At 43.3% G+C, this 20,400-nt stretch overlaps 1 protein-coding gene across 1 annotated transcript in view; it reads right to left on the bottom strand.

The window, feature by feature from the left end:
- The window catches only part of LOC119401653 (phosphatidate cytidylyltransferase, photoreceptor-specific), a 32,919-nt gene that overhangs the window by 4,048 nt on the left and 8,471 nt on the right, over window positions 1–20,400 (bottom strand). The window contains exons 7-10 of the mRNA XM_037668569.2: window positions 14,962–15,118; window positions 13,387–13,539; window positions 7,059–7,190; window positions 789–892 (exon numbers count right to left, since the gene is read on the bottom strand). Coding sequence (XP_037524497.1) covers window positions 789–892; window positions 7,059–7,190; window positions 13,387–13,539; window positions 14,962–15,118 — 546 coding nt within the window. The remainder of the gene's footprint in view (window positions 1–788; window positions 893–7,058; window positions 7,191–13,386; window positions 13,540–14,961; window positions 15,119–20,400) is intronic.

Raw genomic sequence — 20,400 nt, forward strand, 5'->3', positions numbered from 1 at the left:
CACATTTCGCAGCTCCAAAAAGTGGTGAAACTGTTTGGCATGTCCTATATTTGCCTGGTGGTTTCACACTCTGCTTGTGTTGCCAGTGGCGGGCAACACACTAGCTTGCCAATTCGCTGACGAGCTCATGGAAGCATTTTTCAAATGGGGGACAAGTGTGCTGGTGAGCACAACCCATGGACGATAGTCACATGACTTAAGTCACTTGACTATCATCACGTGGCTTACCACTGACCAAGATAGTTCTGAGTTAGTGCTTGTCCTGTGCTGTGTGTGATCTTCTATGTCCCGTACCTACTTTGTGCTTCGCAGTTTACTATTATGAACCAACAAGGCCAGCAAAGAATTCTCTCAGGTAATCAAGTAAATGAAAGGCCCTCAACAGCTTTTGCCCGATGGAATGGGTGCTCGACTTTTTACTTCCTCACCCTACGTTTTGCTACCTCCAGGCCAAAATAAAGCACAGGTTGAAGGGCAGCAGTGGTGGAGAGGAGGGCAAATTGCCACGGAATTGTTCTCTCCCTCTATGAGACCTGCTGCACTGATCCCTTGCTTGCGCCGGTGGTTCATGCATTTGTATCATTTGCGCAGGTTTCAGAAACTGCTCGTTATAACCCCAAAAGATAGCGCATTCTATGTGATGTAGCCAGTGCGGGACATTTCTAAAATTCATATCATGGCGAAATTTGGATCAACCGTGATTGTATCATCAAAATTCTACTGTGACTGCATGCAGAAGTGAGGAAAAATAGAAAATACAACATACCTGATAACCACCACCAACATACCTGATAAAACTGTGATAGTAGACATTCACAAAGGAAGCCATCAAAATCTGGCAGTCAAAACGATCCATTATGCCTCCATGGCCAGGAATGATGTCCCCAAAGTCCTTCAGAAGAAAACAGACAACAGATAGATGCACAACATGGCATACATGAAGCTTGTCTTTGCCAGCTGTCGTCCTCATCATCCTGTTCTTCACACTTAAGCATCATGGAGCACCCACTAGACCAATCTGCCAGTGGCATAGCCATAGGGGTGATTTGGGGGTGCTCAACCCCCCCTCCCCCCCAAATTTTTACATTTTGCATATATATGCACATACATACAAACATACACACAAACTTACATAAGAAGGGTTTAACCCCCCATCCCGAAGAAAAAATTTCTTGCTACGCCCCTGCAAACTGCCCCCCTGCTAACTAAGGCATACACTTAGCCAGGTACACTAAAGAATTTTGACACCAAAAATATGCTACGCTGAGAAGTAATGCAAATGTGAAAGACTGGTGAAAATTCTATCTTTAATATGCAATGCTGATCCTGGCAACAACACAAGTACTGGCATCTACTGGCTGAATGATTATTTCTGTTTAACTGTTAAATGTCTAAACAATTAAGTTTAGTTTAAAAACAAAGGAAACACTAACGTGGCAACTTTTGTACAATACTACCACACAATCAGACAGTGAATACATCTTGGTGCCAAAGCAACAGGGGTGGATCCAGGCACCTACTTTGAGGGGGGAGGGTGTGCAATAGAGATGAGGAGAAAGATAGAGGGTGGGAACAAGATTCTCCTTTTCCCCTTTTGGGCAGTGGTAGCCAAAGCAACCTGACAAAGGAGGTGGAGGACAGGCGCTGAAGGGAGGGGGGGGGGCTGACACAGGCTTTGGAGGGGGGGGGGGACCCCTCCTGAAGTCCAGCGCTCTGGATCCAGCACTGCAAAGCAATCACTCTGCTCTAGCAAGACTTAAACCTTATCTCTCATCTCAAGTCTGTGCATATTCTACATATTCACAATCCAACTACTTTATTTTCTGCCCAAGACAGCAAGCTTTACACCCCCCCCCCTCTCCTGGAGCACACAAGAAACATCAAACACTGCTATTTTCAGTGGGTTGGAAAAGTACACCTTACCACTGAAACAATTCAGCTTAAAGATTCACCTCCCACTAAATACCCTATGTAGTAAATATGTAACTACAGGCTCTCCCTTCATTTTTTACACCTCCCAAACAAGCTCGCTAATTCGTGCAGAAGGCCGCGGCGATCACATTTTGCAAATATCACAGCGCTGAGCACCGGGCAGACGCTCCATTTCGAAAAACAATTCCCATGCCCCTATCCTGCACCTGACCAGTCCTTTTCACCCGCGCAGTGACTTAATCTTGCCCATGGGCAACATTATGCAGCACCGACTTCGTCAACTGGCCCTCTGCACTACAAAACAACACCTTGGCCCTGCGGTGATGCAGTTGTGGCCACGTAAATTTCGGAACACGAGGCTGTTTACGGGCCCTTTAAAAAATATGGTAGCATTTAACATTTTGAAGATGTACAGTGTGTTATGAGGGTCACTGTAGCGGAGGGCTATGGATTAATTTGGCTACCTTAAAGGACCCCTGACACCAAAATTGAAACCTCGAGATGTTTGTGTTGTTTGACTTTCCTGTATACGGGGGCACATCTGACCGATTATTAGTGACGAACGTTGCCTTTAAGATATCTTAATTTGGCTTTAAAATAAGCGTGGAGGGCTCACTTGAGTTGGCTGCACCTCGCGACATCCTGGTACGACGCAGATAGAGGCCCCGCGTGACGTTCCACGAGTAAAGCAAGTATTGTGGACATCACAGAAGGTTTGCGGGGCGCACGTGCACAATAGTGCACAATACGACGACACCCGGCGAGGCCTATTGTTCCGCACCCCTTTTGCTTTGTTGTCGGCCTGCTGAAAGTATGTGGGTGCCTCGGTATGGGTTTAACCCATACCCACATACTTTCAATCTCGCGCGCGGGGCCCCGATTTGAAAACCGCGCTTTCAACGTCACCACAGCTTGTGTGCACGTGGTCTCCCCCGCATGGGGCACCAGTTTCTTGTGGTTTTTAGGCGGGCGTTTTGAAGTGATGCTAAAATGGTCGTAATTAACTACGCTAGAATGAGTTATGCGATACGCTAGAGCATTTACGATTTAACTTAGGGATTGCCAGACACAAAGCTACAAATTAGAGTAAAAAAGTCATCAACGAAAATTTTGCTGTCAGGGGTCCTTTAAGGTGAACCAAAGCACAGTACATGAATATTTTCACATTGCTCTAGAATTCATGGCCTTGAATCAAAACCATGACCTTGTGCTCAGAAGCCTTATACCATAACCACTGAGGCAATATCATGACCAATGGAAAGACGGCATACTGGAAAGGGGAAAAAAATTAAAAAATAATGGAACAAACCACACAAAGCGAAACATGCCTACATACAATAGCACTCCCTTAACAAAGCAGGGCTCACACAATACAAGGACAAGTGGGACACATGCTGGCACAGAAGGGGTGACAAGCAATTATAGTCACTAAATTACAGAGATTATGAAGGTACCCATACACACTCATAATGTGACCACCATTAGCCTCTTAGCTGTACGAACTGCATCCATTCACTTGGTACATAATGTTTTCTCTCTTCCCTGCACTGTGTGAGCCCTACTTTGTTAAAGGGACCGACAACTGATTTTTCTTGACCCAGTTTTTTACGGCGCGACAGGAAGCTCACCCTTCGTAGCGTTTGTAGCTGCAGTGGTTTATCCGAAAAGCACGTAGCTATTTTATAAGCAGTATTTTTCGATCTGAAAGGCTCCAAACACGCATGGAGGCTTGCTCCAGCAACGCTGAGAATTGATAGCGATGCCGCTAACCCTTGTGAAAGCTGTCGTTGTTCTGCTTTCGCAGGAGTTACTGTAACTATGCTTAACAACCTTTATTTTGAGCTTTCCAACCATTTTTGAAAATAGCAAGCTGTTACAATGAGAATATGTGGCTTTATACACCTTCCCGGTATTTGTACAGCGTTGTGTGCGCCTGCGCCCAAGGTTGCCTGTGTCATGGATGGCTTGTCCTGGCGTCGTTACTCTCTTGATACACGAGCCAAGCCAAGTAATCAAAAACGTAACTGTGCATATGCACGGCCGCACTGAGTAGCATCGCGCGTCATTTCTGAGACGAGGTGTAGGTAGCAAAACTATGTCGCTCAAAAATCTTAGCGACCTGGAAACTGCGTGCACGGTTGCATGAGCACGCTGAAAAATTGCTCAAGACGCGCTGACGAGCATGGGATCATTACGTCACGCGAAAGCAGCGCGACTTTAATGCATACTACTAATGCAGGCCTATATGTACATTATTATGGATTAATACCTTTTAATATAAAGAAATGAACAATATTTCAATACTAACAATAAAATCGTCGACCGCGTACAGCAATCAACGGTCACGTGGCCGTCTTCATCGGATCATTCATGTTTTTGTCGCCAGAGGCGCCACAGGTCATTTTTCGCGACTTTCAATTAAGAAATAAAAATATAAATCCATCTCTCATGAAAAAAACAGGGTTGGTTTGAGTCAGTGCAACGGACAGTCTTTACATCAGTGGAGTCAACTCATTTCATACTCTGGGCAGTTGTCGGTCCCTTTAAGTCCTACTGTATGTAGGCACGTTTACTTCTGTATGATTTGTAGTGAGCACCCTTTTTTTCCCACTGGTATCTCCAGCACTTCACCGGTTACACAGAAAATATTTAGATTAGTAATCACATTGGATGTGCTTTACTGTGCACATCTTGGTTGTGCAATTATTATGCAACATGAGATGGGATCAACACTCCAAAGCTAGCTCAAATAGTTGCCAGTCTATGCAAGAGTAAGAACAAGTGCTACTGGACATTTTTTTACATGTCGCAACCAAGGAATGGCTCTGGCTCTGAAGCAAAAGTAGAGAAATTTCAAGAGTGATTCTGTGGTGGCACCATCTCGGAGCACACTGCAGTCACTGAGTTGATACTGTGGTTTGTGATGTCAAGCAATGCTATGGAGGGTCACTCCACCTGAAACGAAAGCCACCCTAACACAAAAAAGCTTAGTGTGATGATGGGTGAAGCATGGCAGGCATCACTCTATATGGTAATGGTTGTGAGAAGGACAGGAAGGTTTTGAGAACGTCACAAAGGCATAATTTGGCTTCCGATCTGATTTATTTAGGGAACATTGAAAAACTTTGTTGGATAAGATTGGTGAGCAGATACATTTAAATAACAAACATTCCATGTTTGACATGAAATTCTTCGTAAGGAAATGCCAGCAGCACTAAAGCAAAAGAGAAGAAACTGAGCCAGGAAAAAGAGACAGGAACAGGTAGGATGCTGGACTAACAACTGACTTTATTTCGATGAAGACGCGAACAACAAACCGAAATGAGCATGCGCAGCAACAACCGTGAATCAAAAACAGGCAACCTATCACCTATCACTGTCGAGAAATCGGACCTCCTTGTCATTAAAAAACACAGATGGCGCACTCACACACTTATCAGGACCAAGTTTGTGAATCTGAAACGCTTCAATAATTTCACGTTCTTTCTGTGTTTTAGCCCTCCCAGTCACCGAAACGTTGCTGAAAAGAGGGGCGCAACCACACACTTTGCAGTGAATCGGTAGATTTCCACCCGTGCCCGTAGGAAGTAAATTTGCGTGCTCGCGCAATCAGTCATTCACACACCTACCCGATTGCCCAATATATTCTTTGCCACAGGTCAGGGGAATACTGTAGACAATGCTAGTATCACACCTGCTGAATCTGTTGACATGCGCCGTATTACAACTGGACCTACTAATCCCATGCCGCGCAACTCGCTTACATATGCTGGACAAAATGCAGGGCGCAGAAAACACAAGCTTGACGCCGTTTCTCCCTGCCACCTTCTTAAGATTGTGCGATACGCCATGTAAGTATGGCATAACCACTACTTGCTTCTTCTCTTCACATGCCTTACGCTGTCTAGAAGGCTGTTTCTTTTTCTTGTGCAGAGATTCCGCTACCGCCTCAATCATAACCTGAGAGTAGCCTGCATTCACCAGCTCCTCAACCTGCTGATGAAAACCGGTTTGCATTTGATGCGTACAACTTTTTTCCAATGCATTGGAAATGCAAAGGTTGGCAATTGCTCGCTTTACGAGCTTCGAATGGGAAGACTCAAACGGAAGGAGCATCTTTTTAGTCCTAGGACTGTACATCCAGCACATATGATGATGGGAAAAAATTAGTGACAAATCTAAAAACCTAATAGAATTATCAAGTGGTTCTTCATGAGTGAAACATAGATTAGTGCAGCAGGACTTAAACACCTGCAAGATGTCACTGATGGCACTAGTGAGGCAGTCACTTGGTCCAATATTTAAAAGAATAAGAAAGTCATCTACGTATCTGAATATATGGGAGACTCGTCCATCATTTAAAATTGTACACACAGAGTCGTCGAATTTTGCAAGGTATATGTTACATAGAATAGGCCCCACGCAGGAACCAATGCACACACCATTTTTCTGCAAGAATAACTTGCCTTCGAAATTCACAAAAGTAGCCCGAAGATAAAACATTAAAAGTTCCATGAAGTTGCCCGTCGACAGGCCACAACTACTTTGAAAGGCCGTCTCCCCATTACATTCGATAAGTTCCTCTTGCTCGCGCAATCTGTGTGAATGACAGATTGCGCGAGCACGCAAATTTACTTCCTACGGGCACGGGTGGAAATCTACCGATTCACTGCAAAGTGTGCGGTTGCGCCCCTCTTTTTAGCAACGTTTCGGTGACTGGGAGAGCTAAAACACAGAAAGAACGTGAAATTATTGAAGCGTTTCAGATTCACAAACTTGGTCCTGATAAGTGTGTGAGTGCGCCATCTGTGTTTTTGAATGACAAGGAGGTCCGATTTCTCGACAGTGATAGGTGATAGGTTGCCTGTTTTTGATTCACGGTTGTTGCTGCGCATGCTCATTTCGGTTTGTTGTTCGCGTCTTTATCGAAATAAAGTCAGTTGTTAGTCCAGCATCCTACCTGTTCCTGTCTCTTTTTCCTGGCTCAGTTTCTTCTCTTTTCTTTAGTGCTGCTGGCATTTCCTTACGAAGAACTATGTACCAACTTGCCCAACAAGCCACCCTAATGACATGAAATATATTGCAGGGTCTAATTAGTAAACATGCATAGCACGCAACTGCTGTACCTTAATCTTGAAGGCCCTCTTGAAACCACTGGCAAAGAATCCTCCAAAAGGTCCAATGATGGAGCTGAACAATGAGAAGCTCAACGAATGAAGTACGAAAGGATAGAGTGTGATGGTAGTCTTCAAATGCAACTGCAAGAGCAATGAACTGCATGAGCCAAGGCACTACTCTTCATATTGCAAAAAACAAAAGAACAGTCCTGCAAAAGCTACAAACATGTCACTCAGCATGCATAAACTCACCCAGCAACATGGTGTGATCACAGCACTTGAATGCTCATTGCAATATACAATGCTAACTACAGTTGCACCTCCTAATGAAAATGGATGCAATGAAATAATAAGCATAACAACTAAAATCAAGTTTATAGGGGCGTGCATGTACTCAAAGTGTCAAATAAGAATTGAACAGTATTTGCTATCGTATTCACATTTGATGTGAGAATTCCAAACTTGAAACATCTGAAGATATTTTTTTTTTCAAATATAAGGGATCAACATTTATTTTAGTACTATAGAGTGACACACCCGCCACGGTGGTCTAGTGGTAATGGTGCTCGAGTGCTGACCCGCAGGTCACGGGATCGAATCCCGGCCGCGACGACTGCATTTTCGATGGAGGCAAAAACACTTCAGGCCTGTGTACTTAGATCTAACTTAGGTGCACGTTAAAGAACACCAGATGGTTGAAATTTCCAGAGTCCTCCACTGTGGTATCTCTCATAATCAAATCGTGGTTTTGGGACGTTAAACTCCAACAATTATTATAAAGTGACAAGCGATCGATGCATGTGAGGACTGTTCCAAATGATTCTTCTGCAGGAGAGCTTGGTAAACACAACGTGGACAATTCATAGAGCAGATAACTTCAGCTAAATATGTTTGAAAATAAATTTGGTAAAAATGCTTCCATATATTAAAATTTGTTTTCTTTATTCAGGCAGAGCAATCGATAATCTGTTAAGTCGCATTACACTTTTATCCATTTAGAATCCAATGCTCTGCTGTAGCAATACACTTCTTTTCTTGAATGAGCACATTACATGCACCTGGGGAGCTATTTTGTGTGCGTTCTGTGATAGGACGGAACGAAACATCACGAGAGGACGAGAGGGAGCAAACAGCCAATAGGTGAGCTGAGGGAATTCAGAAATGTTTTCAAAGCATGAAGAAGTAATGAATAATTATATACGAACATCAATATTGGCAGGCATTGTTTTTCAAAACTTGAAATTGAAGAGCGCGATGACTTTAACAATTTATTCGTGTTAATGTCTTGACTGGGCGCTAGGTGAAGTCGCAATTTCACGAGACGTTCGGTCATGGGGGGCTGGTTGCGATTTTCGCAAACTATCGGCCTGGATATTGAAGTAAGCCAGACACAAAGCAAGCTAATTTGATTGTCCAGCCCTAGCACTTATGTTTCGACCCAATCCAAGTCATCTGGAGACCGTTCTGTATCTGTTTTTTGCCAAAATGATTGACAGCACTGCCTTTTCCCGTTGCCATTCTCATGTCTCACCGTCAGATAAGCCTCAACCAATCTCTTGCGGATCCCTCTTGTTATCTCATGATGATTCGTTCCGTTCTGTCACAGAACGCGTACAAAATAGCTCTCCTGGTGACATAATGTTCCCTTATTTCAATTTAACTGTCTTGGTGTAAAAAAGATAGGTGCTAGCTGCTGTCATAATTTACATAAGGTCCACAGCTGACTGAACATCCAGCTGCAAATGGCATTACATGCACATGTCAAAAATTAAAAATAAACCTCCGCTTGCAACCAAATGAACTCCACACAAACTATATATTTTGGGTAAGTTCCAAGGTAATTTTCTCAAATATTTGTATCCAATCCACAGAGAAACTTTCACTGTTCCAATGCCCTCAGAAGTTTCCTTCAAGTCCCCATAAATTAGTTCTAGTGAATTAGTTCTAATGAAGCAAACATTCCTACCAATAAATTTAAAGGACCACATTTCCCGAAGCAAAAGGTAAAAAGCTATTTTGTACCATGTCCTAAGTATCATGAACTGTGTTACTTTATTTACACTAATCTTATGCACACCATGTTTTTCTGATTTCTGATAAAATGGATCTGAAAATTTTTCCTCTAACGAACGGATATGAAACGAAACTATGTTCGCGACATTGGCAATAGCCTACCACAAGAGGATTGAATGCCGTGTCATTACAATCACAAAATAACGAGTTTTTTTCTAAAAGAGCCAGATCACTTTAAGCACAATTGAAAAAAAATGCAGTTGTTTGCAACAGACAATATGGTCTAGCCTGCTCCAACAATTTTCTACCAGTGTGCTCATGTCATGAAAGTACCCCAAACCTGCATTGCAGTTAAAATGTCGATAACCTACTATAGATGGTATTCGAGAGTAAATGTTGAATTTGGCACTTGCATATACCTATATAACATTTATTTAGGGCTCATTTGGATTCAAACATTTTATATCGAGCCTGCCTTGGCTACAGAATAAAAAGTCTAAATGGCAGCACATGAACGATTTTGCAATGCCTTGAGGCAAAATTAACCACTTAAATGTTAATAATTGCTTGGGTTTTACGAGCCAAAACCATGATATGATTATGAGACACACTGTGGTGGGGGACTCGGGATTAATATTGATCCCTTGGAGTTGTTTAATGTGCACCTAAATTGAAGTACACAGGTGGTCTTGCATTTTGCCCTTATCTAAGCGCAGCCACCATGGCCGGCAATCAAACCCACGCCCTTCAGCTGTGCAGTGCGACACACTACCTGCTAAGCTACATGGTGCGTTGACTGCATAGACATTCTTTCCTCACTACTGCCCTTTGTAGGATGAGAAAAATTGCCAACAATTCGTGGCCACATTGGTTTTTTTGGTCATGAGGTGTTCATAGAGCATGCCCATTGCTTATAAGTGCATCTGCCTCATCATCACCATCAGCCTTCTCTATGTCCAGAGCTGGACGAAGGCCAATCCCAATGATGTCCAATTTACCCTGCCTTGCACAAGCCAATTCCATTTTGTTCTTGCAAATTTCTTAATTTTATCCCAACTCTTTGCCAGCCTTAACTGCGTTTCCCATCCCTTGGTCGTTCTCACTGACCATCGGTTACCTGCCCTACGCATTACTTCTACTGAAGCAAGTCCACGATTGGACCAGTCTTTGTTTTTATAAAAAAATTTTGAATGGATGTTTCCATCTCAGATTGACTCATTTTTAATAAAAGTATCTTTAAAATGAAGGAAACCTACATGTGTTTCATATTGCTGTCAGATTTAACCCAGTTTTGGTTACTTGATGTGGCTCACTTTGAAAAAAAACTCCTCAAATGGCAATAGAGCATATTCTGTTGTGGTTACAGCAAGAGCCTGTTAATTTGGAAAATTGGATAACTCGGACGTATTCTTTGGTCTGGGCAAGCATATTTATTGTTTAATGGCATCAAACTCTTGTTATCTCGGTCATATTTGGTCACAACCCACTTTATTCAGATGTTCCTCGCCATGTGCCAAGCACGATGTGCTGGAAATGTGAGACGCAAAGGAGAAATAACGGCTCTCGCGAACAACCGAAACAGCCTTCAGAAGGACGTGGTTACCATCCACAATTTTACCACAATCACACTTTTGGCAACCAAGGCTTCAGCAGCAGCGGCAAACTTGTTTCCTATTAAATTTTACTCGGCGCACGTGAACTGCGCGAACACTATCTATGATTCCATGGATACCTTCTGGGGTCAAAGCTGCGACAAGCAGTAGCTTTATGTTCGCCGCATGCCTTCAGAACTGCATAGTCGCCATCCATGATTGTGCATTAGCAAGCCAGGTTTCTTACACAGCAGATGCAGAAGTTTCATTTCTACTCTGAGCGCAGGCCACGTGCATGCCTTCACAACTGTGTGGGTGCTATGATTGTGTCTTTAGTGACCACGGTTTCATGCACAGCGAATGCAGCACTCAGTATGTTTTGACTTCGGACAATGTGGGCGCGTCAGAAAACTCAAACATGGTGAAGCTGCTGAAGATGAAGAGCTTAAGCCGCGGTCCACATGCTGCCATAAAGCTCCCTTGCATTGTGATGGACGAACGATCAGTTGCCGGCCATTTTTCCGGCAAAAAAAATTACTGTCACGTGTGCGTGGTGTTGGTGGCAATAGTACCTATGTAATAAGGGAAAGTTCTGGAGCATGTTTTGGCTAAAGTCACCGGAGTCTTGAGCCATGGTCACATTGTAAACGCAGTCACAAATAATGAAAATTGCAGCTTTTACACTGCTCTTATGCAAAATAAGTGCTGGATTTACGTATTCGAGAAAACGAAAATGCACTGATTTAACAGACAATGATTCATTGTTTTCTTGGATCCGTAAAATCCAAATTAATGAGCTTTTACTGTATCTGTAAATTTGTTTCATTCTTGACTGTGACCTGTGTATCTGTTCCCAATGAAGTGCAAGTGACGACACACCATTTTCATTATGAAAGCTCATTTCAATGGAAAGTTATTTTGCCTGCTGAAGAGAGAAAGAGAGCTGCATCACGCCTTTTTTGTATGCCTCAGACTAGCGTCCGCAAATGGCAAAAACAACGGGAGGAGATCTTCAGCTGCATGTCAACCAGGAAATGTTTCCACAGGCCGAAAATGGGAGGATATCCACAACTTGAACACAAGATTCCATACTTCGTTAAGCAACTTCAATGCAGACCGAGCTTCTTAGGTAATGGCCCTTGAACTGGAACACGACTGAAGCCTATCCAGAAGTGAGACTAGATCAGAGAAGAAAAGAAACCATCTGGAGAATAATTTTTCCACTTATTGAAGGTAAATCGTGCTCATCTTTTTCTTGCCTAATTATCAGCATAGGGACATGTCATGGTTTCCTTAATAAAATTGGGTAAACATTACACTCAGGTGCACTTTTATTTTCATACTTTGAACTCATTAAATTTTGGTGTGTGTTAGATTTGGGACACGTCGGAATAATGAAAATACGGCATGTGCACAAGTTTAGTGGTCCTGTGCTTTGAATGTCTGGAAAAAAAAGTCAAGAATCACCCAACTCGGCCCTGCACATGGCACACAGCAGCAACAATATCAAACATCCTAACAGCACATGGTACACAGTGTGCACCAAGCAACACACGTCACTAACCATGCACTGGCCGCTAGTGTGGAGCGAGGCCTGTTGCTCAGAGGTGGCAGTGCTTCTTTCAAAGGGTGAGGTGTGGAGTTCGCTACTACATTATCTAGAGTAAATTTTTATGCCACCGTTTACAAGTTCTTTACATGCCGTTTTAGTACAAAGTCAACCATTGTGACAGACGCATCAGTGCTAGCCGGGTGCACCTTAAGTGTGTGCTGGTTCTCATGGGATCCGAAGCAACTAGATCCCAACATTCTCATGCATACAACAGCAGAGCAGGGTCAGTTTTTTCCTCTAGGTAATATTGTAAGAAGCACTATGGGGTAAGGAAATGTCACAGATATGGCGATAATGAAGAACCAGTGACTAAATTGCATACACTTTACTAGTATATCCCTTAAAAGCACATGATGAAAGAACTGTTGAGCCTAGCATAACACATTCAATGTAGCAACACATTTGGAAGCACAGCAAGTCATTAAGCAACTGCTGCACTAGCTCAGTTGCGCATGAAAATTGTTTTGATGTGGTCATAACAGAGATTTCTTTCCCTGTTTGCACAAGTATCAAAAGCTACAGTGGACCTTTTGTCAGAGAGCATACTTGAAGAGTGGCAGTCATGTCACACATTAATTTATGTTTGAACTTCAGTTGTGCAATTTAAAATTTTCAGATGAGACACAACTTGCCAAATAACTGTAAAATCAGGCACATTGGAAAAGAAGCCTTTGTAAAAAAAAAAAAGTTGTCTTACTGCACATTACTTAGCCAGCAGCTTGAAAGGTTGCTAACACACTTATTTGCGCTGCACAAACAACATGAAAGCAGAATTCAAACTACTATAGTTGAGTGAAACTTTATTCCAATATAAACAAGCTAGCTTAAGGGTAACTAAAGACACATATCAAGTCGATGACCGTGCTCGTAGGATAAGCCTTGCACAAACCCATCTCAACAACTCGCACCACAATGAATATGATAGTTTGTACTTGTACCGTGCTTCTGTACACATTTCATCTTTACAAGCTTGCAATGCTTCAGCTATTTGGAATTTTTAAATTGCTACCCACTAACAAACTGCCACCAAAACTGACAACACATGCTTGCAATTCATGCAAATGTGCATGAGTTAATTGACATGGGAGAGAGTATAATATAAATGCAAGGTGGCACTCACAAGATTGCACAATGCCTCAATGCACCCTGGAAATCCATACTCTGTTGGTTGGAACAGTGGTGAAGGTTCACAGTCCATAGTCATGCGCTCCAACTCTTCAGAGTATTCAATTGGACAGACAAAGTATTTGAACTGGCACAGGTACTGTGACAACTGTAAAATACACCAATTACTTTACAAACACAGATATAAACACACACACATAACCCAAAGTCATAGAGCTCCGAGTTAACTACTTCAAAAGTGGGTGCTGCTTATGTCATGTAGGTATAAGCGTTTCCTTTGGCTAGCTTGTTGTTGGGGTGGGGGGGTGGAGGCAAAGTGGTGTTGCCGAGTTGCGTTATAGAATGTTCAGTTCGTCCAGTCTAATGGAGTCATTTTGTCATGCAATCTTCCCAATAGAATGATCTTGGTTCACTTCCAACACAAGTCTCCCATGTGAACTATGGAAACACAACTGTACCTAGCTTGTTCTGGGTGACTAACCGTTTGCATATCTGCCTTCAGGCCCTAATGCAGAAAATATATGAGATTATGTAGAGCTACTCAAACGCTTCTGCAAGTGGAAGCAAGCTAGGTACTATAAGTAATCAGCACATGTGTCTGCTCAATAATACCATACTCTATAATCGGAAGAGGTAACTCCTGTGAACAGGATAAGACCCCTATTTTGCTTTGACTACCTTGGAGTTCACTCATAAAAGCATAACCTGGAAAGGCACCCCCGATGGCCTTGGAAGCAACCACTTCATCAGTGAAACCATGCTTTTTTTATGTAGACTCCACGGCAACAAAACCCCTCAACTGAACCACACATATCACAAACAGGACTAAGGCAAGGAAATGCTTAGAAGGATCCCTCAAAAACACTGCTGATATGGGAAACTGGACTCTGGACAATCTGTTGTCTGTTACAATAGATCCTCTATAGCTAGTACACAGGATCGTGCCCATGTTAACAGCTTTCACATGGCTATATAAAAGAGCATCACAAACTTATTGTACGAACGAAACATCAGAAGCACAAGTCTTCTCATCATGTCGTCCAAATCACGAAAGAAAGATTTACACAGACCGGCCTGTGGAACATTATTCAGGTTTGCAAGAAAATTGCCAGCATCACATCACTCAATGCTGGAGACTTTCAGTCATTTACGGGTTAGCCCAAGCTCCATCACAAACTCCAAGACTACCTACTTCAACCCTTTCTACTTGCCTCATCAGCTGCCGAACTGAATGAAGATGATTGAATTAATTGCTTCATGCTAACTGAACTTTGCCTTGCTTTTCTGTAGTCTCATCACATCACTGCACCTGGCCCCTGCAAGCATTACATGTGTGGTTCAATAATAGTCTGCATCTGATCATCTTGAAAAAAGGGGGGACAGTGCATGAAAAGAGTGGATAACACAAAATGTGCTCTTTGTGTTATGGTTTTGTATGCTGCTCCCGCCTTTTCAACATTATGTGCAGTTATGCGGAACCTCTATAACAATCACCAGCAGGTGCTGTTGATGATGAACAAAGCAGTAAACATCATTCACTCTGCTTGTCAATCTACAGCAACAGACTTACAAGAGCGCCAAAGATGACAGTTGCGATACCTCCACCTATAAAGCCTTCCCATGTCTTTTTTGGTGAAAGCTTGATCAATGGTGTCCGGCCAAAGAAGAAGCCAAACATGTAGGCCATCACGTCATTGCAGACAATCATTGACACTGGAGCTATGAACCTGCAAAAGGTACACACAGATCAGACCTTGAGTGGCACAATATAGCAGCCTAAATACTGCCTTAAATCTTTCCTTAACACATTTTATTAAATTTACCATATGCTGTTAAGCAGTGCTTTCAGAAATTTTCCACCAGTAATGCCACGCACTATATTGAAATGAATTGAACACGACTTTATTTGGTACCGCGCAGGGCTGGGCAGTATCGCGATACAAGAGTATCGCGATAGTATTTCAGAGATACTTTTGAAAAATGTATTTGTATCTCAGTAGTGAAATACATTTACAATGCATCACCTGTATCGCGATACTATGCAGGACACGGGTATCTCGTTACATTGTTTTTTGTGTCGGAAATGAGTTGAGGCGTGTTTCCAATGGGGGAATGATGTATTTTTTTCTTTTTTGTGCCAAGACAAGCAAAGGCGCGCCGCCGGTCGCCGACAGATAGGGCGGCGATGGTTTCCCCTCAAGCACAGAATGGTCCATGTGGTAAAGCGCGCGACAACGCAGACGGCAGAATCGCGGTGGCAGTGTTGTCGGCCTCTGACGATGAAAGTCGCTGTCTCTCAAGGTCAGTGCAGCACGCCTAATTTTTTTCGGGTGGCAAGCCATTACTTCGTGACCCCCCGCGCGGATACCGCCTTGGAACAGGCTTTGCAATGCTTCGCGGGCGTTCAGTTCTCAAAGCGACGACACTTCCAAAAGCAGTTCCCGTAGTCGCGGCGGAAGTGACTAGAAGATGGCTATCTTTGACGCGCTTTCAGCCACCTCTCCAATGTCAGGGTGCGTTCCTAATTGATGACATGCGTGAAACGGTATTTTGTGGTAGCAGACTCCCCCACCGCCGGAGCCAACTTCGCCTGTTGCGGCTTTCTAAAATGGGCGCTGGTAGCGTCGGTGGTGGTGATAACTTCATTGAAGCCGACAGGGTCAGACGGCTGAGGATTCCGAAGATGGGGACCGACTTCGGATTCTGAACAGTCAGAACAACCCAAGTGAGGGCAGAAGTGTTTTGGTATCTAGATGACCCGAGAAGAGATATCGCTACGCTGCAGGGCAATCCGGCTATGAAGGCGGTATTTATTCACTATAACACAAATGTGTGCTCGCCTTCAGCGGTAGACACACTTTTTTTCTTTCGTGAGTCTTGTGCTGAGGCTGAACCGACGCTGTTAGAAGACAGCCTATTTGAGAAGCCTACACAGCAACCTTCTTAGCAAAGCAGATCTTCAAAATAAATGTGTGCTTTTTCTCAATTCACTGAGGTTCATTAGTGCACTAGAAGAGATTCATTAGTGATTCGAGTGATTTGCTTAAAGTGTGCTATTTCTAGTATAGCTTAGTTTGTTCGCCAAGCATGTCTATTTCGGTGTCCAATCCTTGTTACTGTTGCTGTGAAATAGTGTATTTTTATTGCAATTGATACCTGTAATTATGTCATTATTACTAATTATGTACTTTGTCCGCCCCCTTCCCCTGCAATGTCTTAATGGCGCTGAGGGTACTGTAATAAATATATAAATGAACTGAACGTTTCGATGCGCTGTAACTTTAATTACATCATGCTGCACTAATAAGTGTCTTTGCGTAGTATGAGCATCCTTGAAATAAAAAAGTATTCCAGTATCTGTATCGCTGTAACTGAATTCCAATACTTTTTTCGTCTTATTGCAAAAGTATCTCCAAAATATCCCGTTACGTTAAAGGCAAATGTATCTCAGTATCTGTATTTGAGGCTTCCAGTTCATGTATTTCGATATCTGTATTCCGGAATACTTTAGTGAGTATCTCTGCCCAGCCCTGGTACCGCGGAACACGACAGGGTTGCGCACCCGGCACTATATGAAACAAAGACTGAACTTCACCCTTTAGTCAAGCTTCACAGCTTTAAATGCGTTGAAGAGTATCGAAAAAAAAAAAAAGATCTTTCACAGAAGGTATTGCCAAAACTGGCATCTAGTGCTTGTAGCACTGTGCCTATCAAGCGACATAAAACTGGTACTTTGACTCTCCTACAAAGTTGAAAAAATTATGAGCAACGGTAGAGACAGGAGTTCTTGATGGGTTGTCTAATTTTCCATTCACATCAATGTTCATTCTACCAAATATACATAAAAGTAGGCTTGTGCAAATAGTACATTTTAGGTTCGAAGTGAATTCGAAGTGAATAGTGATTTGGTCGAATAATTTCTAATCAAATTCGAGTATATATCACATATTATTAAAAAAAATGAGCATATTCGTCATGACCCAGCTAACGTGAACAATATTTTTTTTTTTAATTGAAACAAGGCATGTGCAAATGTCATTCTTTGTGGTTCAAAGGGAAGTGGAAGCAACTTTGAATAGGTAGTAGCAGGATTTGACTTTCGGTAGAATGCAAGTGATAACCTGTCAAATATGGTACGTTTTAAAATTTACTATAATCAGAGCATATAAGCCAGTATAACAAGCTTTTAAACTTAAAAAAATGATGAATCGATGTGAGGATAATGTATTCATTTAACCTTAAAGTGGGACTTCGAAGCAGTGCGTATTTCCCCTGGATAAGCGTTTTCACAGGATAGCGCCCCTCCACTGCAGTGAAACCACCTTTACAGGGGGTTACATGCAGTTCATCTATGTCTATCTGTGAGATAACTGATATTTATTCTCCAACCAAAGTTACGAAAACACGTAAAAACCCGACGTTTCAGAACCAGCTCGGTTCCTTCCTCAGGGGGGACTGCGGCGGCTTGGCAGCGGCCTCTTTAAGGCACTCTCACGGCGGTTAACGACCCCACGCATTACCGAGGAGCGTAGCCCATGCGCATACACCGGGGGGAGAGTTCCGAGTGAACGGTTGATATTTTGAGTGGTCCTCTGTATATGCCACGATTCCAGTAGTAACCTCCTCCTCCACTTGGTTTCACTTTCGAGGATGGCGGTTCCGTTGAAGTCTATTCTGTGGTCAAACGCCTCTGCGTGCTCGGCGACGGCGCTGCGTTCTTTGTTGAGTTTACGGACGTCGTTGACGTGTTGCCTAATTCGTTCGGGGAAGTTTTTGGTCTCGCCGATGTATGACGAGGGGCAGTCGGCACACGGTATTTTGTAAACGACGCCGGGCGCCCTGTCCTTTGTTGGTCGGTCTTTCGGGCGGGGAAGGAAGCGGCCCAGCGTGCATGAAGGCACGTGCGCGATGTGCACGCCTTCTTTTCTAAAAATCCGAGCCAACGCCTCGCTGGCTCCCTGGACGTATGGGACCGACATGCGTTTTGGAGAGCTGTTCGTCAATGCTGGCTGGGAGTCGCGTAACCTCTTTTTCTCTGCGCGGCGGGCGACGGATCGAATGAAATTTCTGGGATAACCGTTTTTTCTGAGGTCCGCAATTACGCGGGCCTCTTCTTTCCGGCGTTCCGTGTCAGTGGAACATATCTTTTTGGCTCTCTGAAGTAATGTGGACACAACGGAGGCCTTGTGGGTGGAGGGATGGGACGAATCGTATTGAAGGTATCGGCCGGTGTGCGTCGGCTTCCTGTAAACGGAGAACTCCAAGTCACTGCCCCTTCTTGCCACCTGGACGTCGAGAAAGGGGAGGGTGCGGTCGCGTTCACACTCGACCGTGAACTGTATGGCTGGGTGAACGGAATTTAGGTGCAGTCTGAAGTTTTCAATTTCAGATGTCTTCACGACACAAAAGCAATCGTCCACGTAGCGAAGAAAGAGCTTGGGTCGCGGCAAGAAGGAGCCAAGTGCTTCCCTTTCTATATGTTCCATGGTCAGGTTTGCCATTGTGACGGAGATGGAGGCTCCCATTGCGGTTCCACTGTTTTGCCTGAAGATTGTTCTTTTGTAGGAAAAATACGTGCTGGACAGGCAGAATTCCAGTAGGCGGCAGAGTTCGTCAATAGTGAGTGGGGTCCTTTGACTCAAGCCATCGTCACCCTCAAGAGCAGCACGGGCACAGGATACAGATAAGGGTACCGGCACATTGGTGAACAAAGATACGACGTCGAACGAGACCAGGCATATACAGAGGACCACTCAAAATATCAACCGTTCACTCGGAACTCTCCCCCCGGTGTATGCGCATGGGCTACGCTCCTCGGTAATGCGTGGGGTCGTTAACCGCCGCGAGAGTGCCTTAAAGAGGCCGCTGCCAAGCCGCCGCAGTCCCCCCTGAGGAAGGAACCGAGCTGGTTCCGAAACGTCGGGTTTTTACGTGTTTTCGTAACTTTGGTTGGAGAATAAATATCAGTTATCTCAGTTTACTTACCCAACCAGACAGACTTCTGTCTAATGTTTACCTTCATGTCTATCCGTTCATTTCGAATACTTCGAAATTTAGAATAATTTATATTCGTGTCGAAGCGAATTCGAACACTGTAAAATTCATTCAAATATTCAAAGTGCTCGAATATTCAAACAAGCCTACATAAAAGCTTTTATGTGATTTAACTTAGAAAAGTTGGAATCATGGTGCAGAGTGCATGGTTTGTAATTTTAGACATTATTTTACTCTCAGTACATTCAATAAAAAATGTAAATAATATTTTTCATAAGTGGCTTTTCATGTGCTTCTTTGAGTTATAATGTAAGACTTCTCAAAAACTTTCTGAGCAATTATTCCTTCTTTATTTCCATTCAAAGCACCAATGATTAGGCTACAGTTTCGTGTATTGCAGTACAGGCTGTGAATAATACACCTTCAAATAAGATGTTCAGCCATAAACACATTAAAAATTAGGACATTTTTGGTGCTAAAGAAAGAGGTCAGGAATAATGTTTCTGTGATGTAGCAGTTGAGCAACAAATAATGTACCTCACTGAGGTACACTATTTAGCCTTGAGCCAAAGGGGAGTGTTAGGTCTCAGAGGCTACTAAGCATTGCCTACATCACCACTATATGAGCAATTTCCTTGCAAGCTAGAGGATCTAGCAGCAGACACTGTGCTGGTGCTAGGCTCAACATAGGGCCCGGTTCTCTCTGAGAGGTAATCACTTATGTGTTTGTCCCCTTTTAAAAGTCACATTCAAGGGCAAAGTCAACAACTCTTAATTTACTGGAGGCACTGTATAAATAATGTTAACACAAGTCGGGACACACCCTCTTCCTCAGAAAAGCTAGTTTACCCGAAAGCAGAAACACTGTGTTGTCTTCCATACTGACATTGCAAGGCGGCACCTTGTGAAATTTAGGCACACTCAGATGTCTAGCCATGTCTCTACCGGCACATATGCACTGCTGACATATGCACATACAGTATAACCTTGGTAAATGAAAATCACTTAAACAGAA

This window comes from Rhipicephalus sanguineus, chromosome 1, assembly GCF_013339695.2.
Source record: "Rhipicephalus sanguineus isolate Rsan-2018 chromosome 1, BIME_Rsan_1.4, whole genome shotgun sequence".
NCBI classification, from domain to species: Eukaryota; Metazoa; Arthropoda; class Arachnida; order Ixodida; family Ixodidae; genus Rhipicephalus; species Rhipicephalus sanguineus.